Source organism: Amblyomma maculatum, chromosome 4 (assembly GCF_055883805.1).
Source record: "Amblyomma maculatum isolate TAMU_Amacu chromosome 4, ASM5588380v1, whole genome shotgun sequence".
Taxonomy (NCBI): Eukaryota; Metazoa; Arthropoda; class Arachnida; order Ixodida; family Ixodidae; genus Amblyomma; species Amblyomma maculatum.
Window position 1 is genome coordinate 21,613,267 of NC_139347.1, and position 26,456 is coordinate 21,639,722.

At 43.6% G+C, this 26,456-nt stretch overlaps 1 protein-coding gene across 1 annotated transcript in view; it reads right to left on the reverse strand.

The window, feature by feature from the left end:
• Positions 1-26,456, reverse strand: part of LOC146190480 (cell adhesion molecule Dscam1-like) — a 248,871-nt gene that overhangs the window by 41,738 nt on the left and 180,677 nt on the right. The window contains exons 4-5 of the mRNA XM_084600899.1: positions 2,695-2,856; positions 1,092-1,247 (exon numbers count right to left, since the gene is read on the reverse strand). Coding sequence (XP_084457025.1) covers positions 1,092-1,247; positions 2,695-2,856 — 318 coding nt within the window. The remainder of the gene's footprint in view (positions 1-1,091; positions 1,248-2,694; positions 2,857-26,456) is intronic.

Here is a 26,456-nt window from a genome sequence, read left to right on the forward strand (position 1 = left end):
CGAGTGGAGTAGCGGTTAGCGCTCTCGGCTTGTGATCGGAGGGACATTGGCTTGATTCCCTACGGAGACTGCTTTTTCTCAGTGTCGTTTCCAGCGAACATTTTCTACGGACATCTCTGCAGTCCATGGGCCGAGAGGCTTTCGCCCTGAGCACCCCGGGGACTCGCAGTAGTTCAAGTGACTTCAACGGTTTCGTAGACTGTACATGTTGCTCTTACTTATTGTCTGGTTCGCACAGCTTAGCGGTTCTTCATAATATCAATAGAATGTCGCGTACAGTGCCCATTCGCTGCAATCATTCTTACATCCCTTTCCAAATGACTAAATGACTTTAATGAAAGTGTGATCAACAAAGGCAGCTATATGGCGGCAACAGGTTAACCTTGAAATGCCCCAACTGTTCTTGAATGTGTGATCAGTAGAGCAGCCACGGCGGCAACAAGTTCACATTGAAATGTCCGCAACTCTTCCTGACAGTCACATATTTATATTTTATACAGTGATAACCCTAGAAAAGGAGGTGTATAAAATTTTTTAGCGTAATAAACATCGCAGAATGAGATGGCATAAACCCACGATGACACTACATCCTCTGATAAAATGGAAACCAGCTAATCATACGCACAACGGCGTCACTAGCTTATTATGGTATAATGAACGACAATGCCACTATGAAATTTTATCGCTCCTTTGCGACAGCCGTCTTCTTTCTGCTCTGTGCAGTAGGAGCTGTATCTCGTGCAATTTAAGGAGGATGTCCGGGCACCGACCTCAGTCCGGGGACCGACCTTGAAGCCAGTCCTGCTAGCCTAGAGCAGAGTGACATTCATCTGAGCAGCGTTTGAGGCCTCCGATTCAAGTAGATTATTGCTTCCACTGAGATAGTGATTCCAAATATAAACTTTTAGCAAAATGGCTTTCTTTCTGCTGCCGTTTTGGTGTGTTTATAGCTTTTTATCTGGCAGCGATTGAGTGTGAGGTTCTTTGAAACACAGCAAATGAATGAATGAATGAATGAATGAATGAATGAATGAATGAATGAATGAATGAATGAATGAATGAATGAATGAATGAATGAATGAATGACCAACCGGTGATGACGAGCTTTCCAGCCGTGATGCTGCTTGCGACTGCCCCGGTGAGCATGTCCTTCGTTTGGCACTGGAATGAGTGGTGGCTGTCCTCGGGCCCAGCACGCCGCACGTGAAGCTCTCCCGTGGTGAAGGCCACGTACTTGGAATTCTCATCTGCATCGCAGGCCGACTAAGAAAGGGGCAAAGACCTCCGCACTCGCATGCGCGGACAACCAGCCGGCAATCACGCTATCAAATGGAGAGTAAGCGCCGAAAGAGAGCAGAGGAGGATGGTGACGATCAATACGAGGATGACAGAAACGGCGTTAGTGGCTCTGGCTCTGTCTCCGAGAGGTAAAAAGAAAGACTAGGAACCCGAGAGTAATTTTCTTAAGCGAGGCGATGTGTTAGGGCAGCTCCCATATTACGCTGCAGACTGAATGATTCCTCTGATTTATTGTACTTTGCTACAAATTTCTTATTGCGTTTGTGCAATGAGCCACCCACAAAACTACGGCGATAATTTAAGCCGCTACTCTCTCCAAGCGCCCTCATGTATGCTGAACGTGAACAAACGGTGTGTTCCAGCTGTCAGAGGATATCAACAAGGCCTTTCATGCCAATAGTGTTCCATGATTATCTGCTTTCTTTAAGAGATTCTTTCAATGCCCTGCGATTCACTGAAGTTTTTTGCAGCACTAGAATGAGAAGCTGTCTTGTGGATGTGAGGTGAAAAAGCTTTTCTGGGGTGCACAAGCGGCTTCATTTTATTCAGAAAGCAAGCTAATGAGTCGAACACGTGCAATAGTCAATATCCACAGTTCAAATATAAAACTCCTATAACTATAAATAGGATTATTCTATGCTGCCCATGCTCTGTCACCCTTCCGCCTAATCGCTGTCTCTCTCTCCCTCGTCATTACTGTTTTTTAAACCTAATCGTGATTCAAGATTCAGTACAGGCATATTTGAATATTTCTGCATAAACATAATTAACATGTTGCACATTTTTGCCTTGGTCTCTAAATGCATATTGAATTCTTGGCAACCAAGACATTTTCGTGCGAAGTTCCAGAATGACGAGGCAGTGTATATTTGTTGTTGAACGGGCAGCTGCCCTGCCAAAAATTTTCAATACCTCTGGCCTTATTTTTCTGTGCATGCTGGATGATCGTACCTTTTCTAAACGAATGCATTACATTTCTGCCTTTGCGTGCATTCAATATATTCTTGAAACGTGGCTAGACTTTTCCTTCGACGCAATTCTCAAAATTTGATTCCTACCCAGATGCCTTAAAACCTTAGTTTTGCCCATTTGCCCCCAGCGAGCTAATTGATAAATTTGTGTCACGAAGCGGTGCGCCGCCAAGCCTATCGAATGAGGCGTATCGCGGAAAGCGTCAGCTGAAATATAATGCTTCTCTGACATGCTAATCTATAACCCTCTCGGAAGTAACAAAGCCTTTTCAACGATCTCAGCTTGTATAATCGACGGGACGTAAAAAGCCAAAAAAGGAAGCTAAGACTATATTCAGCAACCTGGGTATAATTGCCTAAATTACATAGACGACGAGGCTGTTGACCAGAAACGAGCTGTGCTCAAGATCACAGTGAGACTTGCCTGGAATAGCTTGAACAGAGATGATGAAGCCATCGCTGCGGACCCATGACGTCACCACAACGTACTCTTTCACATAGTTAGGCACGTGGCACCTGAGTACCCCGGTGTTCACGCGGATGACGAAGTCGTCGTAGACGCGTATCTCGTATTGCTGCTGCACCACTGCAAATGTATAGGAAGAAAAGATCACGAAAACTGTTAATTTAAAGGCGACAAGCTGGCTTTATACATTGTGCAGTGGTAGGCGTTCCTTCCTATCTAGATTCGTTAGTGAACGATGTGTACAAGCATATGAAGCCTGCTAGAAACAAGCCAAACATTTCCTATGAAAACACTGGCCAGAAATAGGTGTAATTTTGGATACCTGCAAGTTCAAGGTTTGAAGAGTTATTGTTTAGCTATCTGCACACAACACACACACACTGCAGGGTTATAATTTTTGGCACAGACAATGCGAATTTCTAGACACTGTCTTTGATAAATCGGTACCACATGCCTTATTAGCTATAAAGTCATTTTCCTGAATTTACTCCACGCAGTTTCTGTATGCATTACGCGAAGTCTTATGTACAAAAGAAATACATGGGAGCTATAGGGGACGCACCTCACTGGAGAGTGAAGAAGACAGGGTAACGGTCTGCGTACACAGTATGTTCGCGGGTGCTGGTGGCCAGCGTACGCCCCATTCGGAAATGATGGACGTAGCCAGAGGCATGTGTGTGTTACAGTGTAATTCTTGCCGTCCGGAGGTTTGATCCTGTTTCCATCTCAGCGATGATACCCGTTTCAGCTTTCATCCTCGTTGTTTGTACATCGCAAATATTATCAGAAGCAGTTGCTCTGCCACCATTACTATACTATTGGATGCTATGTTTCCCTGTCTGGCGTAAAAACAGCTCTAAAGCAGTGCCCGCAACTAAGCCTGCATTTCCGCTGAGCATCGCAGATAGTGCGATCACAAAAAAAGTGACGTGCTGAATTCTGCATGGTGGTTGAGCCGCGGTGAAACATATATACATTGACGCGAGTTCTGTAAATTATGTGTGGAAATTCCGAGTGCTTCCGAATCGACAACGACATTAAGAATAAAACATTTTATGTGCGCTTCCTGCGCAAGGAAATGGTGTTGTAAAAGAAGCAACAGAGGAGCCCATGTTTAACTGCTGCAAGCAAAGCTTTGCTTGAAAATTAAAAGCGAACTCTTGGAAGAACTATTTTAGTTTGTTATTCCGCTGCGGAGGATATAGAAACACTTGAAAAAAACAGTAAAGTTATATATTGTTTTGATGGGTGCCATCACCTTACATTTTTATTCTGCTGTGACCGTTATTTGCAGCTCCATCAGACTGCACATGTTTATGTTTGTGTTTATTTTTTACCTTCATAATATAGTACAACAAAGCAACCTATTCCTATTCAGATGTCATATGAAGCATCAATTAGTGTGCGAGCGCTTGCTCAGATCCAGGTTATATAAAACTAGGCGTTATCAGCAGGCGTCGTGCGTACAGTCAGAACAAGTGCGTTCTGACGACTCTACCGAGAATCATGATTAGTTTGGTTTGGTTGTGGGGTTTAACGTCAAAACGTGACTCAGGCTATGAGAGACGCCGTAGTAAAGGACTCCAGAAATTTCGACGACCTGGAATTCTTTAACGTGCACTGACATATCGCACAGACACGGGCGCCTAGCTATTCGCCTCCAGCGAAAAGCGGCCGCCGAGGCCAGGATTCGATTCCGCATCCTTGGGCACAGTAGTCGAGCGGCCTAGCCACTGCTCCACCCCGGCAGGATGTTTGATTCAAATGCTTGTTAATGTATAGAAGAAAATGAAAAACAAAAAGGAACTTCAACACTCATGTGAGTCTCCTCGTTATGTTAGGTAATTTCAGTTATGCATAAAAATTTAAAACTCGGAAATGATTTGAGTCACCTATAACCGAAAATTTAACCAATCATTGCCCCTCAAAAAATGTTGACCAACCGGTAAAATTGACCTATTCTGCGGGACACGTGGTGAAATTCTTTTCTGTAGTTAGCGTTTGTCGAAGGTCGCATGATAGTAATAGGACAAGTTCGTAATTGAGCTTTATGTTAAAAAACTGGAACCGTTACTGAAGCGTATCTTTCCTTAAAGATTTGCAGTTTTGTTTTCAAGTCGTCCCTGGATATTGTTAGGAATTCATGTCACTAAGAAACCTGGATAATGAACTCAATCTAGTTCTAGTTATCTGAGCGAGGAAATCTTCGTTTTTGAAGATTTTCATTTGACGTGTTACGATGCGCAATTTACATACGATCACTAGCCCATCAAAGGATGTATACACTGAAATAGCTAGAACTGTCAAAATACAAACGGACCCCTGTTTCAAAGTCGGGCGAAGTACTTTCCTGGTACGACGCCTTGCTCTCAGCATTTGAGCTGATATTACAGCTCGGCTGAGCAGCCAAGTTCTTTTCAAACCATGCATTCTTTTCATAAAAGCTGGTGATCTTTCTTCAAAAAAGAAATGGTTATGTTCCTGGAATTTATCACGCCGCATGACATCAATCTATATCAAGTACATATTGTGACACATGAAAAGAGATGGGAGATACTCATGCACGATGGAAATGCACGATGTTTTATAGGGTGGAAATATTCAGTGGCGTATTGCAGAAATAGTCAGTATATCAGGCTTGATCGTCAAGAAGGGCTGTTTCGAAACACAATGGAAAATATTTGACTTGAAAAAAGCGTTTCGTTTCAATTGAACCTGAATTTTAAATGTAAGTTGAAGGAAAGCGCCTGGTTACTGCAATAATATGGCACGTTTATTTTAACACAACGCTTGAATTTTTGAACCGTTTTTAAGACAGTTATGTATTCTAAGTATTTGAATTTATAAACAGGAACCAGATTGTTTTGAAAGTTTCTACCTTATGCTACACATGAAATATTGGCCTCTACCTTGAAGCGTTCAAGGCACCAGGCTATTCAGCACCGACAATGGCGTGTCAGAGTGAATATACTTCAAGATATTTAAACTTTCTCCATTGGATGCCATGTTTCAAATTATTCCCATTCTTTCAAATTTAATTCTTAAGCATTCACAGTGCGGAAAACAGAACAGATGGGCCTCTATTTATTGGTCCTGTGCGGGACTGCCATTAACATTACCTTTGAATAGTAATGATAATGGTGCTCGACATACCGTTACATGTATATCGAAGAGCTGTGCATTTTAGGATGGTTGCTGGCAACAGTCAATAAAGGCTAATTGTTCAGGTTGCACAGTAATTTAAAGCATCGTCTGTCGGTTACACAAGAAAAAAAATGGTGTTGGAAATGAACAAAAAAAGTCTGGTTAATTTTATTCCTGGGAAGCAGGACATTTTCCATTTATTGCATTTCCAGATATTGTCCTTGAGTATGCTTTTGTATTTATTTGAACTTTGAATTTTCACTGATCACTTGTTGTCAGTTACTGACCACCGCATATACATAGTTTTTTAGTTCACGTTATTATGCGTAGCATGCGGAGAGTATTTTTTCGGAGTGCAATGTTGCTCTATTTTCGTGCGCACTAGGCCACCAGTAATGCTGTGATCAATTTGCCTTTTATGATAAACAGCAGTAGTCGCCGCTCTTACTCACCAAGTTTTCCTTTCATGTCCTTGTAATAACTACATAAAAACAATACCCTCATAGGGCGCAATTGTCATACCCGGTTCGAAATACCTGCTAAGCTAAAGAAACATGCTTCTTTAAAAACAAAGAAGCAAAACGTGGTGCCTTCATTTGATTTTTTCTGGCCATTTGAAAGAAAAAGAAAAAGGGAGAAAGGATGTACATAAATTGAAGAAGGTAATGCTGCGCAAATATCTTTCAATCAAGCTTTGTTTCCTTCTGCTCGGGGGCATTAGTTCTCATCCATAATACAGGGAAGGGTGATCCCTGGTGCTAGCTGGGTCATACGTGCATCGAATACACACAAGGAGGTGCCCTGTTGCTCCGAGACGCGCTGCATACGAAAATAAAAGAAGTGCGCACCGCCTTTAAATTGATATCTGCGCGGAATACTAGACCGGAAAGAGCTTAGGCACTAAAAGCAAGAAAGTATGAAGGCGAAAGAACGAAGATGAACTGAAAATTTCGCCTAATATCGGGAAAAACAAGTGAAAGTGGGAAGATTAAAGATGAGAGGTCGACCAGAAGCAAACGATAGTCGCCACTAACACCATCCGTCGCTTTTGCTGCCAAGGGGCTGAGAAATTCTTTGCTGCGTAAGGAAGGTAAAGATGCTAAGCCTGTAGTTCGATCTGGCATTTCCAGCTGGCATTTCAAGTTGAAATTTCGCGACTGTAGCTGAATGACGTCATGACGTGCGAAGTGGGCACTGTGTTACCCTGTTAGGAAATTTTGTAGTCAGAACGCCGCGGTTTTCTACAAGCGTGTGCTCAACCGCTGTCACGTTAAAACGATCATGGCATGTAGACCATTTGTTTAATGACGTCCGTCCAAGCACGGTTTATGATTTATGGTGCCACACCGGACCAAGAAAGCCGGCTGCTTTGAAGAGATGATGCACGATCTATTCCAATGAAAATAAACAGGAGGCAGTAGTAGCGCAACAGAAGTTAGCAGCACTGCTGAAATATTCATAATATTGCTTAGACACTTGCTCTAATGGATCATCTAAAGTGCAATCATAACTCAATGCAAAAGTAAACTCATGTGAGATAAATTATAGAGATGAGAAAAAAGTAAAAAAGAGCATGCGAAGCATGAAACAATAAAAATCAAATAATGAAAACAAAAATAGGAAAACAACATTGAAACAAAAAAAAATACAAAACATTAAGGTGGGGCGAATGCTGCTCAGTAATGAAACTTGTAGGGCAAATACGCAGCATGAAGGAAAAAATACTGAAAGCCGAACATATGCTCGGGCATCGGAAAATGGATTGCACTGCGAAATTAAACATGCATGCATAAATAAAACTGAGTCTGTGATGACCGAACACAGCCATCGTCTGCTCGAGTTTCCTATTTATCGTCGTTCCTAAAAGCGTGCTACTTCGCCGTCCCAGTGGCTAGTAACGTGCCAGGCAATATACTTCGGAGGAAAAGCGTTTCACAAGCGCTCGCTAAAAGAGCGCACCGTAACTCCATACCTCCGGCGAGTACGTGCTTGGCGAACCAGTAGCTGAGGTCAATGGTATCAATAGAAGCTAAAGCTCGCGCCCTGTGTACTACGTACCCATCATTTTCTTCATTCTCATGGCTTCACAATAGCCTTTCTCTGCGCCCCTCTCGAACGCCGGAACAGCGTCGTCGCTGTACCAGTGGTGAGATGAACAGTGTGCGCCCCAGTTGTCCCACAGCAACGTAGTCCACCCTTCACCAAACGAACCTGTGCTACCGCGAAGAACTCCTTGTTTTACGACGTTGTAAACCTGGGCTAAATAAGCGAACGCCACCACCGGTCGAGCACACTTGTGCAGCATGATGGTAGGTGCACGGGTGGTCAGCTACATTGTAGCCGGCGTGCGTATCGGCGTGACAATCGTAAGCCATGGCTTCATTCCCTCGCTTGCAGAATGTTTTAGGAGAAGCGGCGGGGAAGGCAAGGGCGAGGATGCCGCGTGCGTCTAAGACTGTATATGGTGCGCCTGGCACAACCTTAGCGTACTTGTGCGAATCTGCTGGAGACAGAGTGTCATTTTGCTCTTCAGAACGCCGTGGCTGGGGTAGACTTGGGAACGACCTTTTAAAAAGATCATTGTAGTGATCAAAGTGCAGCTGTAAACTGAGGCATAATATTTTGATCGAGAAACAGCGTGACTTCGGATTTTTTGATAGCGTTTCTAGCATACCCTTTTCTCCGCATGATCGTGCGCTGTGCACACGTACACCGAATGCAGAAAACATATCACCTTCATCACCTTCCGGATTGAAATTGCAGAAAGTTGGAACAAACAGGGCCTGTTAGCCGGGATAGATCCATAAGTTACCGCATGCAAACTTCGGAAGTAGGACATAGCCGATGCGTCAAAAGGATAACGAAAAAATCGAAGACAGACCAGCTACCAAAGCGCGGCTAGCGCGTGGAAAGAAACGGATGGTAATTGATTTATCGAACGGCTTCACTGAGGTTGAAGTATCAACAAACTGGCCGCCTCTGTCGAACGCACGCAAGGGTCCAGTAAACTAAAGAAACGAAACAACAATGAAAAACACAGTGCGGCAGAAAGGGATGGGGTAGAGACAGGCGACCACACAGGGCGGTAATAACAATAGAGTATATCTTAGAGGAACTTCATGGTTTTTTTTTCCGTTTCTTTTTCAGTTTTGTTATTCATGATATCCTAGAGACTGGCCTGCAATTTCGACCTCTTGAAATGAAACGGACCTGACGTGTTTCATTCGTGCTGATATTTTGCTTTCGTTTGCGCTACAGGTTCGAATATTTGCAAGCATTTTAGAAATTAGAGGAAATATTAGTATAGGCACTTAAAAAAGTAACGAGCGTGATAGTTGCTCATGTTTACGTATGCTACACATATTAGACAGGGGGTAAGGAGTGCCTCGTTAGCTTCCTTCAAGAACTCAGGAGTCCCCCATAGTTCACTTCAGGACATTGTACACCCGTGCGCAAACTAATCTTGTAGAACGGAGTTTTCGTGCCTTCTTTTATTTTTCCTAGAGGACTCGGATCTGGAGTTTAAACGGTGACAATAGCAGTGATTATTAACTATTTTGTGCAACTGTGTGCACCTTCCTGATTTGTTGATACTAATTAAGGGGCGTTATGGGGGAGCAACACTCACAGAGCTAATCCCAACTTTAGCCAGCACAAACCTTAGGCTCAACTTCTAATATTCCAATTTTTACGAGACAACAGGGGACAAATCATCCTGCTTGGTTCTCTTCCACAGTTCCAAGAAAGAGGAACATCCACACAAAGTTGAAAGAGAAATATTTCAATATTTCTGAAAATGTGCACATAACCTGCTAAGAAGAAAGCGAGGTAGAGAATATAAATAAGTGGTTTTGAAATATTATCTTGAAGTAATTAACAACTCAATGCTCGAAATGGTGGGAATGATTTCGCAACGCTTATGAGTTGACGCTGTAGCGAGCGTGTTTTTCCAACACCTTTGGCGGCAGTTCACGAGATGTGTGGTCAGGGGCCTAGTGTTGCCTGCGGTATTCCCACAAAGTTTAGCAGGTTCATACTCTATTTAGCGTGAAAAACGATTGTATTGCGGGAAGAGATATATTTAACGGCTTTTAGGCTCTGTTGGCTTTTCTTTTGACGGATTTAGGTGCCGCTAATATTAAGTCTTGAATATTCTATGCATATGACGTCATTGTGATTTCAAGGTTAACAATATATGAAACGCGCCCAGTACACCTTGAGTTATTTATATGGCATTTTTAATCCAATTTTCGAGTCTGCTGTTGCCAGGAATGAGGTCTCGGTAACGGGGACCTGTCAAGTATGTGCCGAAGTTTAGAAAAGAGTGGCGGCAGGACCCCGAGTCTCGAGAGTGGGTACTTTAAGCTTCATGTGCAAATGTACGTTCTTTGTTTTTGTGTACGTAGAGCCGCGAGTTGCTCTAATAAAATTCATGAGCGAAGCAAAAAAAAAAAAAAAAAAAAAACTTTGCCATTCGACTGCAGTTCAAGACGCCTGCTCTCGTTAGCTAGAACAACCGTTGAACATAACTCCATTTTGAACTGATCGACGTGAACAAGAACAGTGGTGCTCCCTACAAACTTTCCTTCTTCAAGCTGGCATATTTTCCTCGCTCCATGCCAGCCGTAAATTGGTCTGTCTGGTACAGTTTAGAAGTTGAACGCATGCTCAGCCATCTAAACATTATGAAATATGAACAAATATGAACAGAGATGACGCGTCAAGTCCTTATTATTGAGCCGGGGTCTAAAACAAGAGTAAACGGTGCTCACATTGCGAACTGCTCGCAAATGTAATAAACGATATCGGCCACATATGAAGGTGTACATCAGCACGACTGCTGGAATTCTGCCGGTGCACCGAGCAGGCAATCATTCGCTGAGCGCTTGGAAAACCAAGGGGAACAGAAAATACCTTCTAGCGAGTGAAAATGCCTGCATGCCGCAATTTGTAGTCAGTAAAAAAAAAAGTGCGTTTCGATCACTAATTTGAACCTACAGATATACCGCTGGATATTCCTGAGAATGATTTGAAATCGAGTTCCTTAGTTTTTAGTCGATGACGTGTTTTCTAATACAAACATGTATAATAACGGTAGTATTGTTTGCTGACTAAGGGCCAAAATAAAACGCCTAGTAGGTTATATTTTTTATTCAAACATTGTAATCAAAATTTTGTAGCGGGTTTTGAGGCTTACTGCTGCGGTTTTTTTATGTCGTGGTGGGCAGCACTAGTCAGGTGAGCGGCGCTCTTTCGTCGCATAGAGCGTAAAGTTAGCGAGATTTTAACTCTGGGTAACCAGTTAGGGCGTGCTAAACCACTGTTTGGAATTGCTTTGCTTGCAGGTTTGGCATTTAGAGACTGGTACAGAGTTTGGCATAGTGTTAAAAGACTTTAGTTGGTTTGGTTTTGGGGAATGGAAAGGCCCAGTATCTGTGTCACTGCTCGTTGGACACGAACGCTTTAATTGAGGCCATACATTTGAAGGCACATATGTCGCCGGTTCGAATTGGTATCGCAAACCAGCCTCCAACTTGATGAGCTAAAAGAGGCTAAATGAGAAGCGAATGACGTCACACCAGCCTGGACACAGTACAAAGAGCGGGTTCGTGAAAATTGTGATGCGAAATCCCAGACGTCTTTCTCTGACCCCTTTGAAGGGCTGCCATATTATTACAGGTCACGGCAACAGCGAAGCCTTTTCTGCGGAACCAGCTGCATACGTTATCGCGTAAACGTTTTTTGTCTATTATATAAAGCGATCCTGTGGCCTATACAGCAGAACCCTACTACATAGAAAAATGATGAACTTGCCTATGGCGGTTGCGACGTGGGAATATTCTCTCTTGGTCGACACTGCTGATAAAAACGCTATTGCCATTCATTCTCTTGCGGTCACGGAAACATCTTTACCAGGAAAGGCAAAAGCCAGTAGCGTGTACACTTCTATGTCAAAACACATCCAGCTTACACAAAGCTTCGAAGCCTGTACTCTCATCCAGCCCATTCAGCTCAGACTTCCAAAAAGGCTTGGCTTTGCACCAATTCGGCGTACACCGTCATGACAGGACCCTGAGAGCATGTTCCAGATTGATTAATGGCGCGGGCCGAGACTCGTTAATCAGCTGAACGGGCTACCGTTACGTTGAACGGAGATCTGGCGCTACCGTTTTGGAGTCCCGGTGGGTGTGGATTGGGCGGCAGATCGGCTCGGGCCTTGTCCTCGAGTGCGGGACAAAAACTCACAGCTGGATCCAAGTGAGCATGGGAAGTTGTCTTCCCGTTACCTAATAAGGTCGTGCGCGTTCGTGAGCGAATGCGCATTTGTCGGGCGCGAGGTCTAACCAGTCACACCGGCAGAGGAAAGTAACATTTGCTCGGAATAAAAATAAGGAATGGCAATCACGGAAGCACAAATTCTAGCAGTCGCAGTTCGAACCATACCCGCATGCACTATAGGCAAGGAGCGGCGTCAGCCCAAACTTTGGCGGTAATGTGAAAATGGCTGATGCCTTCCGTCCTTGCTCTCTTTTTTTACTGGATTAGTCACCCGTTTTATATGTAAATAAGCCTGTCTAAATGCTTGTCTGCCAATTATTCTTCCTGCCTGCCTGAGTTCATTTGCGCTTTCTATTTCCTTAGCTCAGCCGCAGGCCAGATGCTCCATCTTTAGGCCGACTTCTGCGGATTCCATTCAATAAACATATCTATCTGTCAGTTACTTCAACCGATCTATCGTCAACAAATATTAAAGCCTGCAAACCTATTATTCAGCCAGTCAGCCAGCCAGCTTGTAATCCCGGCAATGAATTCAATCACTTCGATCTGTCAAGCAGTGAAAGCAGTTTGTATCAATTTTGTTTGTATTGATCTCTCCCAGTGCTGTGCAACACTGAATGGGATCCGACATCGTGGAACCAGTTATAAAGATAGCGTTTTAACGCTGTTCTATGACAGGAATGTTTCCTTGTCTACGGCAACCATCGTGTATGCTTTGCGCCAGGCGATGCAACTGCGACTATTTAAATGTAGTATTTCCTATGTCTTCCTATACATTATAGTTGGGCTCCTCCTCACATGTGTTCATTATTCCATCCGCGCCATTACTTGAGCATATTTTGTTCTGCGTATCTGAGCAGCAAGCCCATATATTATTTTTTTTTTGTTACCGAAGTCAGCTCGAGCAAGAAGCCGTGTTAATTACAGCCGTAACAGCAGGGGCCGATCTGAAGGGACCAGTTTCCGGTAGGAAGAGAGCAATGTTCTCAGATCGTTATTTGGTTTATGCAGCTCACAACACTGCATTAACTGAGCATGCATGCCTACCTCCGACCACGTAATATCTTGTTGGTCCTTGACTACAAAGCACTTATTCGTCATCAAAGCGAGTGTAGAAAAAAATTGCGGAAAAAATCTATTGTTTGTTTATCCCTGTTACGTCCCCCCAACTGGTGTTCGAAACTGACGAGACAAAAACTATAAAAAAAAAAAAACGTAATTGAAATTCGGGTAGAATTTTCGAAATGGATACTTGTGCTAAGAGATGAAACTCCTGTGCTTCATATGGGATACCTAATATTTGTATTGCTCTCGGTTTCGTGCAACTATCTTGCTCCATAGTCTCATTGTACTTACACTTCTTTATTCTCTCACGCGTGTGCCTTTGTATAAAAAGGGGGAGAACCACTTAGCGCTTGCGCGGAACGGAGCGAAAATCGATGCGTGCAGAACGTCTATAGCAGAAAGCGGTAGAAATATAAGAAAAGTTGATAAATTGAACAAAAAAAGCGTCATTATGCTCTCAATAAGAGATAGAGGTATAATAAAGCAGCAGTGATAACAAGACAACGCCTTTTGCAAAGGTGATTTCTACGCCGGCTGACATAAAATAATGTAGGCGCTGTGGCCGAAAGGAAAAGTAAGCTGAGTGCCAAAGCATATTTGCATATTCTAGAGGCACTGAGCAGTGAAAATAACGATGTACTTGTAGTAATGTAAAAAGTGTCAAAGCAAAGCGCAGCTACACAGGTCTTTTTATCAATTTGTCCGGCACCACTCGAAAGAGTACCAGTGCAGGAGCAAAATAGGATTAAATTGGGAAAAAGAATATTTTCTCATTGAGCATTCAACAAATGTAGGAAGGAATGGACAGTTGTGCAAGATATCAAATGGATAGGCAAGGAGCATCGCACAGTACGTGCGATCAAATTCCGAAGAAACATCCCCTTTTTTGACTAAAGACATAAAAACGAAATCTGAAAATAAATTTAATAAAAGTATTTGCAATTCAAATGAGGTCGGATGTAGAGAGTCACTATGAGCGAATGAAAGTGTATAAAAAGTGGAGAGAAAAGGGGCTAAAACAGTGTGTTCATTGCTCCGACAGCGTCGGATTCCTAACAAGTTACTTGCATTCTATTTTGAGTTGTGTAGAGGTTGGACGGAAGCTAGAAAATGATTTAGAATTTATTCGAAAGAAAACACTGGTGGCGCACAGTGGTGCAGTACTTAAGGCGTTCGGTTGCTGTGATCAAGGAGGCGGGATCGAATCCCGGCCACGGCGGCCGCTCTTTAATGAAGGCGAAAAGCAAGACGCCCGTCTGCTGTTCGATGTCAGTGCACGTTAAAAAACCCTAGATGGCCGAAATTTTCAGCGCTCCTACCATGGCACCTTTCATTGCCTGACTCGCTTCGGGACGTCAAATGCCACAAACCAAACCAAAGAATGGTCGTGCAAGCGGCCAACGGACATGCATAGTCGCACTTTCTAGGAGCCATTACCATAGGTTCCATTTTCGGCAAATGCCTCTACTAAAACAGCTGTCTAAAAGATATGACATGGGTGTCCAAGAACCTGACAGCTCGGACAATTCTGCTATTGCACCGAAGTTTCTGTTACAGATGACTACAGTGCTGCAAACTGGCTGTGGTCTTGTTCAGGTGGTTTCAGCGCTACACGTCTCCCTTGGTAACAGTATTCCCTGTATACGCTAATAGAAATATTTGGACAATTTTTGGCGTAGTCACCTCTTTTCTTACCTGTAAAGCATTTTCAGTACAAGCAAAGGCAAACCACAACAAAAAGCGCACAAGCACAGGCACTGCACTGCCATTCGTGGTTTCATTGTTGTTCTTTTATGATGTGTAACTGTGTGTGTGTGTGTGTGTGTGTGTGTGTGTGTGTGTGTGTGTGTGTGTGTGTGTGTGTGTGTGTGTGTGTGTGTGTGTGTGTGTGTGTGTGTGTGTGTGTGTGTGTGTGTGTGTGTGTGTGTGTGTGTGTGTGTGTGTGTGTGTGTGTGTGTGTGTGTGTGTGTGTGTGTGTGTGTGTGTGTGTGTGTGTGTGTGTGTGTGTGTGTGTGTGTGTGTGTGTGTGTGTGTGTGTGTGTGTGTGTGTGTGTGTGTGTGTGTGTGTGTGTGTGTGTGTGTGTGTGTGTGTGTGTGTGTGTGTGTGTGTGTGTGTGTGTGTGTGTGTGTGTGTGTGTGTGTGTGTGTGTGTGTGTGTGTGTGTGTGTGTGTGTGTGTGTGTGTGTGTGTGTGTGTGTGTGTGTGTGTGTGTGTGTGTGTGTGTGTGTGTGTGTGTGTGTGTGTGTGTGTGTGTGTGTGTGTGTGTGTGTGTGTGTGTGTGTGTGTGTGTGTGTGTGTGTGTGTGTGTGTGTGTGTGTGTGTGTGTGTGTGTGTGTGTGTGTGTGTGTGTGTGTGTGTGTGTGTGTGTGTGTGTGTGTGTGTGTGTGTGTGTGTGTGTGTGTGTGTGTGTGTTTTTTACTTCAGATGGAATACTTGAATACTTTTTGCAGGGCTCTTGAGTTTCTTTAAGGTTTTAATAAAATGGGAAAACATAACTTCTGTAATTTTGTTTAATAAAAATGTACAAAAATCAGCGGACATATACAACAAACGTGCCCTCAGCAGCCCTTAATTAGGAGTGGTCCAAGCTCAATAAGTCATCTACAATTGCAGTTACGGTAGACTACATTGCATTTATATCATGTATGTATGCTAATAAATCTACTCCCTCTCCCTTGGCTCGTCGTCATGTATAATCTTACCGGAATGAGGGCCTTTGATGTAGGTGAGTAGGCAGTCATATGAGGTGTGAGAAGCGCTTTGAGTTCTTCGTGAAGTATTCATCCACGAAACGAAGCGCGTTTCGTGGATGAACCCTTTGCAGTCATCAGTCGGACAACGCCCAACAACGGAACGTTACGCGTCCAGTCAGTGGTCGGGCATGGCCCGGCGCAACGTTCTGCCTACCATTTCTGTATAGGTAAATTGGCGCGCTATCTGGTTGCATTTGGCTATCCTCTCCACGGATAACAGCACCATACCATTAGATGATTATTTTTTCATCACGTGGCTTTGAGGCCCTGAATTGGCTCCAAATCTCGCAGCCTGAGTTCCATTCTATCAGGCGTGTTTTTCGGAAAGTTGTCTAATATATTTGCGAAAAGCAAATATGACTTTTGTGACAAAAACAACTACTTGCCTCCTTCGTCCGAAGAGTCAACCAGAAGTCCCGACAGAGGAAGTGAGTGAGAGGAAGACTGAGTGAGAGGAAGACCCAAGGCAGTGATTCGAGAGGTACCATACATTAAAAAACTTCCGCTGAAGTCTTAGCGCGACTGGAAAAATGCTTTTAATAAATTATTACGACTCAGTCATTATGTGGCACTCCCTTTCTTTGCGAGCGGCTAGAAGGCCCAAAAGATTACTGACCGTAGCAGTTGCCAATAGGGACATGACACCTGACGAGAAGGGGTGAAATTCATGGCGCTCATTTCTTAATGACAATTAAAGAGCATTTTACAAATGTTAGCACATGTCATTTGTGGCATATCTTACCTCATGTTGTCTGCAGAACAACCATATCAGCCCTTTTAAATGTGGGGTGTGGCAGCGGAGCGGGAGGGGGGGGGGGGGGGGGGGGGTTTACCGAGATTATGCAGGTCGGCTCTATTAGTGACTTTCATTTAGGCGTCTTGCATAGCCTGGTTGCTTATTTTTCTTATTACTTCTAACTACAACATAACAGATCTGCCCTTATGCAGTTATAGCGGCCATGACGTCAGCAGCACTGTAGTGAAATGAATTGGCAGATCGATATTGAAACTATTGAAAACACCTCAGCCTGACAACAAATTAGGAAGGATAATGGATTGGACGCAGTACATGTAGCCGATTGCTGTGCGTCTTTTGAGACGTCAGAAATAAGGCCTGCGTCTTTCATAGTGAGAAAATTATTTATATAGCGAAAATGTAGGCACCCATTGGGGAAAACCAGTAAAGAAGTGCATTGCACATAGATTTACGTAAAGATGGACATCTTCTTCTTAGCCACTCGTGAGCGCTAAAATATAGTGCTTCCTCTTGCGAAAACGGCACTGCTCCGGAGCGAGGCGTTTGCAGTAAAAATAGAGTCGACAAAATTCCAAGTTGCCCCTAGAAAAATGAGCCCAGTAACCCCCTTGTGACTTGGTTTGGTACCGCAGCACTTGCACTCCTGGTCGCTGTCTCGCATCCCCACTGCCGTGAAGGCAGCGATCGACAAACCATTTTGTCGAAGCGGACGCTGGCGTCACGGAGTTCCCAAGGCGCCTACAAAAAACGAGCTACAGAATGAAGTCGACAACGCCAGCTAGAGAAAAGTGGGCACACAAACGCAGCCTGCATTTCTCTCATCCTCACGAAAAGAGACCCCTCCTTCTCTCCGTGTCTTATTGAAATTTGACAAAGACCTCGAAATGGCTCTTATTCTCCCGTCATTTAATCTCTCTCTCTCTCTCTCTCTCTCTCTCTCTCTCTCTCTCTATATATATATATATATATATATATATATATATATATATATATATATATATATATATATATACTCTCGTACACACAGGGGTCCGGGGAAGAGAAATCAAATGTAGTGCCATCCCAGTAGGGGAGAAATCAGGCGCGCCACCCTCGCACAATACAACAAGTCGGTTTCAATGCCGCAACCTTTCTGATTCGCTTCCGAGAACATTAAGTATACCCACTTCGTCTGCGCCAGCGTTTGTTCGCCTTGGTTTTTTGTTGTAAAGTACATACACAACTATATATATTGTTTTCTTTTCCTGAACCTCGTCTCTCTAAGATCTCCTTATTTTTCTGTTTATTTAATGTTCTCGCCTTGCCTCGGGGGTATCGAGAAAATGACTACTAAGAGTTCACTTGAACATTTATTTTTGTTTCTTTTTTCGCTCTACCAACCTGTCTCTTTTCTTTTTTTTTCGTCAGCCCCAGTTATCCTTCCGGCACGCAACCGCGGTTCGTCACGTCCCAACTCTTTTTCAAAATGGGGCGAAAACACCTAGGCGAGAAGCCGAGATAGTAGCTCGTAACAAAGATTAAAAAAAAAAAAATCTCAAGCGAAAAGACGGAAAGCGGACACGCAAGTACACGAGGAACGCTGCAAGGACACACCCACTAGCGAACACAATGGGCTCGCATTGTGCTCCTGGGAATATGTATCCATCTCTCCCGAAATGCTCGAGGCTACACTTCAGATAATATTACTGGGAGAATAGATGGGCCCGCGACGCCAAAGCAAGGTTTTTACCCTATGTGTAACTGGTTTCTTTTTTCTTTTCTTTTTTGTTTACTTCAACCTTCACAACATATTTTCAGACTGCCCGAAAGGAAGAGCGCTCAAAAGTTCTCTGCAAGAGTGTCCATGCAGAAACGTTGCCATCAGACCCACAGGTGTACATTACGCTGGGTACTGACTACCATGGTAAATAAACGCGCAGGTATTCCCATAGTGCACCTTGGCGGCTCCTTCTCTGGTGCTGCTGGAATGTATATCAACGGGCGCATTTAGGATGCGAAAAAAATTGTGCAATTGGTTTCAGGGCTGTGCATTTTGGTGCAATTCGAGTTATATATGTGAAGATGCCATTCTGCATGACGCATCATCACTCTCTGTATAGCCACCAGCAACGAGGCCATTTCCGCGCGCGAACGTGATAGCAACGCCGAACTATTCGTCCTATTTTACTCTATATCAATTCATGTACTTGGTGGAGCGGGTCTCGTGATTTTATTACTTTTTTTTTTCAGCGCCTGCCTATTCGACATGGCGGACGAAAGTGAAGGCGTTCCAATGCTTCGCGTATAGGTTACGTAGTAGATCTAACCGAGCGATTTAGTTTCTTAGTCTAGACATGTATTCTGTACTTGATGCATTGTGCAGGAGGCGGATATTAATTCTCTAGAACAGTGTAGCAATTAGATGATGGTTAAATAATATCTAAAGATATTTACATTGTATCATAGGTGGAAATTTTCTTGAGAAAATGAAAGTGCAACATTAGGGCGAGCTCAGGTTTTAGATTGTTGTAATCAATAATGAACTTTCATTTATACAACGCAAAACTGCACTCTTGAAACTCGTGCCATAAAGTAGCCTTTTTCGTTTTCCTAAGTTAATATATTTTGCTTCTGCGCAGGGTACGGTCGTAGATCTGTATATCGCCAATTGTATAAATGGCTTTTGTATTAGATGCATAAAAATGCGAAACACGGTTTGATTGATAAAACAAATGTGCAAAAGCCATCTCATCCAGATTCTCAACTGCATATCTTTCGCATTCGAACAAAATTATTCGTTGCAAAAATTTTCAACAAGAGTTTACCGTGGATGACTCTGGCCTGCTATTTCGGAATATAACAAATTTCTGTTCTAAAATGTTCTCCTTCCGTTGCAATTATTATATAAAGAGCCGCTCAGCCCCAGCTGTCATCTTTTGTTTTAAAAACATTTTAAACATAAAAATGTCTCCCCAGCGCCAGAAGAATTAGGGTCTAGTTTTAACCGCTCACTTTATATTAAAAATCTCACGTGGTTTGTTGCGTGGCCTAGCTGGACTTGGACTGTCTTGTTGACAGTCTGGGCGGCTGCCAAGCCTCATATTTTCAGCGAAAATGTGATGCAGCTTCTAATTGTTCTGCCACGTTTTAACTGGTATCATCGTTAAGTTTACATTTATGTTAAGGAATCACATACGCTGTAACAACGACGGCTCAATGATCCACAAAATGAATTCAACAGGCCGCATAAAAAACACGAAAACGTGTCGAGCATATTGCGCTTATTTACGTGCTTTGTAACACGTGGGATACAAATTTGGTCCACACAGCAAAGTAAAGCCTGTACACCATTAAAAGCAAAAAAAAAAAAGTTCAGTGGCACATATACCGCTAGGGGTCTTTATTTTTATAGGGCTCAAAAAGAAGGGCGCATTTGTCGGTTGGTACGACACGTACACAGCGGCAACAACATCAAATCGGAAGCCTCCGGTTATACCGCCCGTTCGAATACAGACACCACAACAAGGGATCTGTGTGAACTCTGGGCAGTGCTATGTATCTTCCTTTCATACGTATATGCATACATGAATACGTATACGTATGTATGAATGCAGACATTGACAACCGAGTCGAGTAACGCTGGTGGCCAGAATGTCCTCCAAGCGCTGTGGACAGAAAACTGCCTGCCGCTATTTTGATGATGATCGAAGGATGCAATGGGCTCGCAGCTGGATAATATACGAGAAGATTACATCGTATTTTTCGGCTTCGGTTCGGCCTTCAATCAAGTCGGACCAAGGATTGGTGTCACATCTGACCGCAGGCTAGATGAGATTACTGGACAATGCTAATCTAATTTATCCGAGAACGAGAGCTAAAATTTTTGAACGTAGCGCAAACATTGAATTTTTTGCGCAGAGTGCACAAGAAATGTAAACTTCGCCAGTAACCGCGAAATTAAAAATACTTTGGAAACCGGTGGGAATTGCAGCCGCGTGCAATGTCAAATGCTGAGACGCCGCAGCAGGCAATAAGGAGCTTTTTCAGAGGACATGCTGTTTTAGATTCCAAGCACGGTGACCATTTTATTGGCATGTGGCCCATGACGGATTGGGTACACGTGCTTGTATTGTAATCATATCTTTATGAGGCAACACAACGGTCCAATAACGGCTACTTAGGTTTTTTTTCTAGCCACTTAAAGTTTTCTTCTGTGAAGCGCTTTCGTAGGGTTATCTCAGTCTCCGCCATGTGAGGCACCTCAATTACAACAATAAAAGCTGTATGCGAAAATGCAGCGGGATAACGTCAAGCTTCGTTCTCCACTAAATCCCACCCCCTTGGGTTTGTATCCAAATGTTCTAGCTACTACGCTACCACCGCGGGTATTAGGTAAGAAGTTATGCATATGTCATGTGGTATTTTACATTATGTGACCGCGTCCTGCTGCGGTAGCTCAGTGGTTAGGGCACTCGAATTCTGATCTCAAGGGCGCGGGATCAAATCCCGGTTTAGCTGGCCGCTTTTTGGTGCAACGAAACGCCAAGCGCATGTGTACCCGTAGGTGTCAGCGCACGTTAAAGAACCACAGGTAGTCGAAATTTTCCGAGCCCTCCGCTTCGGCGTCTCTCACTGGCTCACATATAAAGCGGGACTTACAGGATCTCCCCGCTCCTCCGAGCATCCTTCGACATGAATCTCCGGGGCAGCGACTCGCAAGCGCGAGTTCTTGAGGAGGAGCCGCAGCGCAAATAGCCGAGAATATTAACTGGCAGACCGTAGCACGCCCGCGGCAGTGCGCTCTGGAATGATTCAGTCTTCCGGGCCTCTCTCGCTGCTGCTCGCTCTGGCGAAGTGTCTTGTTTTTCACCGAGCCCGCGATCAACACATCGTTCTCCTCATCTGTACGGCCGCCGCTGCCGATCAACTCTGCGACTTCTACGCCTCATCTGACAAGAAAGCCGTGAAAATTCCTTTTTGCTGCCACAACTGTCGGTTAAGTGAGCATTGTTTTACGGGGCGTTTTCTATGTAGCTCTTGCCCCTACTTACCATATCTGGAATACATGCTTTGTTATCTTAAGTCTCCTTTTATCGCAATGTTTTGTTCATTATCTTTTTTTTCCTCCTGTCATTTACCGAGCCGGCATTTATCACTATCGTATCGGGAGTTTTCTTTCTTTCTTTTCGTTCTAATATTATGCAGTGTAATTTCGACTACTAGCTATAAATATTCAATTGTGTGTAGAGAAAAATGACATTCCTGGACTTATTCCTTATTCACACACGGTATGAAAAAGAACTGAACAAGGGTAAATGGGGTACGCCTCAGTTCGCAGATGAGCCAACGTTTCGACAAGTGGACTTGTCTTCGTCTGGGCCCAGACGAAGACAAGTCCATTTGTCGAAACGTTGGCTCATCTGCGAACTGAGGCGTACCCCATTTACCCTTGTTCAGTTCTTTTTCATACCGTGCAAACCATCTTCTTCCTTTTGTTCTACCTGGAACCTTATTCACACACGGATACACGTACTTCACAGGTTGACCGGCTTAACTTTTAACTATGTTCTGAAACCTCATAGAGGGACGATGGGTAACCGTACAGGGGATTCCACGCCACTGACCGTAAAGGAGGGAGTTTGTGACACATACCTGGTAGCTTATAGCTGCTTATGCGGAGGAGAACCCGCAGACAGGAGCTATTAAAAATGTCGCCTCATACCATTCAAAGCGGAGCTTATGAATCTCCCCAATTATTGACTGTGATTTAAAAACGAAGGCAAGGAGAGTTTGGAATGAGCATTGTCACTTACGTCCTCACTATCCCTAAAGCGAGATATGCTGCAATATGTCATTTTCGATACGGAATGCGGCAAGAAAGAAAAAATAAGCAATCTTCAGGAAGTGTCTAAGGACAATGCGCTCCTTAGGCTTGTAGCAAGGTAGACGTAGGATAAATGAAGACCTGCTTCATATCTTCTCTGTACCTTTGCAAAAGTTGATAATTCAATGCCGTTTGCAGTGAGCCAGTATGATGGGTTGGTATTTCACTCCTAGCACCAACAATAATATTTATTTGCTAACAAGTCCCAGTCATTCTTTAGCCAGTCCGTGATCAGCACATTAATGCTAGATCACCTATCCACACAGAACAATATTATTTAAATTTTTCTCGCAATGTTTTTATTTAATTTCCTTGTTTGAAAAACGACATCATCATGAAGCCGCGAAATCGTCATACGTTTCGTAACAACATGAGAAGTTGAAAAAGACAGTGGCCACTAGACCTAGGGCGTAAAATGAAACACGTAAAAATTAATATTACAACACCCGCAGAGAGAGAGAGAGAGAGAGAGAGAGCAGAACTTTTTATTTATTCCAGCGGATGAAGAGGCTCCGGCCCTCCGTCGCTTGGGATGGATGGCGGGTGCCCCGCCTCAGACGCAGGCCGGCAGACGTTGTTGGCCGGCGGCGTCCCAGGCCAGCTGGATGGCGGCTAGCTGGTTCCCAGGAGCCCACCCACAGAAAGAGCTTTCTGTTTTCCTATCAGCAAATTAGCTGTTTTCCGAATTGTTATTTCAGAGTACTTCTTCAATCCTTTCTTCCTAAAAAAGCACTTGAGTATGGATGATATTCTTCTTTGGTTATATTATTTATATTCTTTAGTTGTATTGTTTTGTGGTGTTATATTTAAGTTCTACACCGACGGCTACTATCCAATACTTGTCTTTCTCGCTTCTTCTTTTTTTCAGGTTATTGACTTTTGCTTGAGGTAAGCTGTCATATATAGAACAGAATTATTACCTCACACCTCTTATTGCGGCTCACGCAGTTTTCTGTCGGTGGTCGTCTTATTGTTAAGCTGCCAGCCTTCCATCTGGACTGTTTGTCCGTGAGCATAACTTGGCACGAATAGGTAGGTTTCGAAGGCGAGAAAAAGAAGCGAGTAAATGATCGAGTGTGGCAAACTTGTACTACGTTGCCACATTCAACTTCAGTGCGAGAACAATGAAGTATAAAGGAAGAAACGCTTAAGCGAGACCACAGAAGGTGAGAGACCCTTTATTTGTCAAGTGCAGCTGGGTCAGAAACTCAAGAAGCTATTACTGTTCCGCTTGCTATAATTCTTTCAGCCTACAAGAGTCGGAGATGAGCGCAGCTCGCTAGCTCGCGAATTGATTTATACGAGCCAGAATGCGCCCGCAACATACTGCTTTGTGTGCACGCCGGCACAATTGGAAGTTGTACCAAGAGCTCTCATCGCCCAGAGTTCGAAGCACAACACGCGGCAGTAAATCACGTATGCTGACTTCCCTCTGCTCGTTTTGCTAAGGAATCGCTGCTTGTATGAATGGGAGAGAAACGTGCAAAGAATTTACGAAGAGAAGAAGAAAGGGCACGACGCCCAAAAAGGGTGAGAAAGCCTTATCGTATCCTGCCCAGTCGTCCGCAGTCCATCTTGTCCCTTGGCGGCTGAAGTGCTCTTCGCTTGCCGAATAAGCCAGAGTACGGACCATTAAAGACAGGCCGTCACGGTTCTGCCACCGACAATCTCAGCTCTTCCTTTCAAGAACAAAAAATATAAGTAGAGCTTTGTGTAAGGTTCTCTGTGCTCATATTTCGCAATTCTTCAGATTCGCAGTTTTTTTTACTCTTTTCAACAGGCCCTATTTCTGATTTGCCTTTTTTTTTTTTGCAGCACTGTTTCTACGAAGCCTTCTGGGCTCAGTCGCTTCTTAAACATGGAAAACAGGTGCCTTACGAAATTGTAATGCACTGGGGCCAAATATGCGCGATTTCGTGCGAAAGGCTTGAGCACGGAGAAAGTGCTTCCATGTAAATGCGAGGATAAATACTATTGAGCAACCTGGGGTTCATCATGTAAGATATCTAGTACTGGATGTAGAACATGTAATGTCTTAAATGTCCCCAATTACCGGAGAAATTCATATGACCTTTTTGCCGCATCCTTTGACAAGGATTAGGAAATAATTAACTCAAGCGTGTTTCAAAAGCATAAAGTGACTCAAATGTTATTGCCACAGTAATGAGGTGCTGATTATTGGCCAACACAGGATAAAGTTATAATATAAAGCGCCAAAACTCTGCCCTTTTTTTACGTGTTTATTAGATGACAATTAAATTACAAAGGTAGAGAGATATCCTTCATGGTGTGTACAATATATGACGAAATGTAAAATGAGCCTCTGAGAGCTCCTAAGCACACACGATTCAAGAAACCAAGTCCCTAATATCAGCAGCTCGAATAAAGTATCTACCCTCGAAGCTAATTTCCTACATTCAAGGACCTGAATTTATTTTCCTGAAACTACTGCAAAGAGATAGCAGTATACCTGACTTCTACTCGTTCGTAACTCTGAAATTCGGTTTAAGAGTAAGCCTTACATATAGAATAAATATTACCCACTGTCGAAACTCATTAAAGGCCATTGTCATATAAACTCTTTTCGTAATCAATTGAAATAGCGAAGAAACTAGAGATGACCAATTAAGCGGAGCACAATTCAGATTCATTTCCAATACAGGATACCCTCAAATTCTGGTTATGTTGTCTCTCACTTAGCAATCCATTTCAAATATAAATATGTTCCAATCCTGATTTTGTTTCAGTTCAGTTTCTGATTCTATTACAATTTTGTTTCTAACGTCTTTTTGTTTTTTGTGCAATCGCTTCGTTTTAGTTCATTTTAGCGGAATCGTTCCTAATATGTTCCATTTCACTTAGGAATTATTGCTTCCACCTCTCTCATTCCTTCCCTACATGCCAGGCATCGTGCCAGGCGTCGTGCTCGTCGGAGGCACGCTCGTCCTCTGCAGGGCGACGGTGCAGGACAGCGCCACCTACATGTGCGTGATCACCAACGGTGCCGGTACTGTGTCTAGAGATGCAGGTCTTCGTCACCGGTGTGTGATACCGACCGGTATTGCAAGGGTACAGAAGAAATCATTATTTTACAAGATCGCCAGACCGGTCAAATAAAACGTGAAGTGAGTCACACGTGGGGAGAAAAAAAGGTTATTTCTCTTTACACGCTTATTCTGCGATTGGTTGGATGAGGTTTCCTTCGCAGGCAGGATACCATTACCTACAACCTCCCTCCCTCTATACAAGCCTACGAATGCGCCTGCGTGGTCTGCATGTTCATACGGCGTGCTTGAGTGAACTACGTTTAGTTGTGGCCCCTGCGTTTTCAGTCGCGCTTCTCACTGCTACCCGTCACTGTGGCCTTCCTAAATATTCTGCATATATAACCACTCGCTAGACCTACGTAGGCCCGTGTAATAAGTGTTGTGTCATAAAACCGCGTTCTTGCTATAGGAGCAGCACACATTAGGCGGGATTCAAGGGTCTCAGGTTCAGTTTCTTCCTCTTACTTCTCAGCGCAAATTACTTACTTTTTAATCTCACCGCTGCGCCTGAGTGTCCTCAGACGCATTAAGTCCTACTCGACTTTCGTGACATTGCGGAGCCACCGGTGTTGAAAGCGAATATATTATCACACCACTTGCATTAACAGCAAGAGCAAGATGAAACCGAGAAGCACAACATCGAATTTAATCACGTGCACTTTCATAGAAACGTTTCGCACTGCTATAGATTTCGCTGATACACCACCGTGTTAGGATCAAAAACAAGAATGTCTTCATTTCCTTTGTATATGTGTCATTTTTATTATTCGTATCGTATCGTTGCTGCAGACATTCTCGAAATTCGAATACCA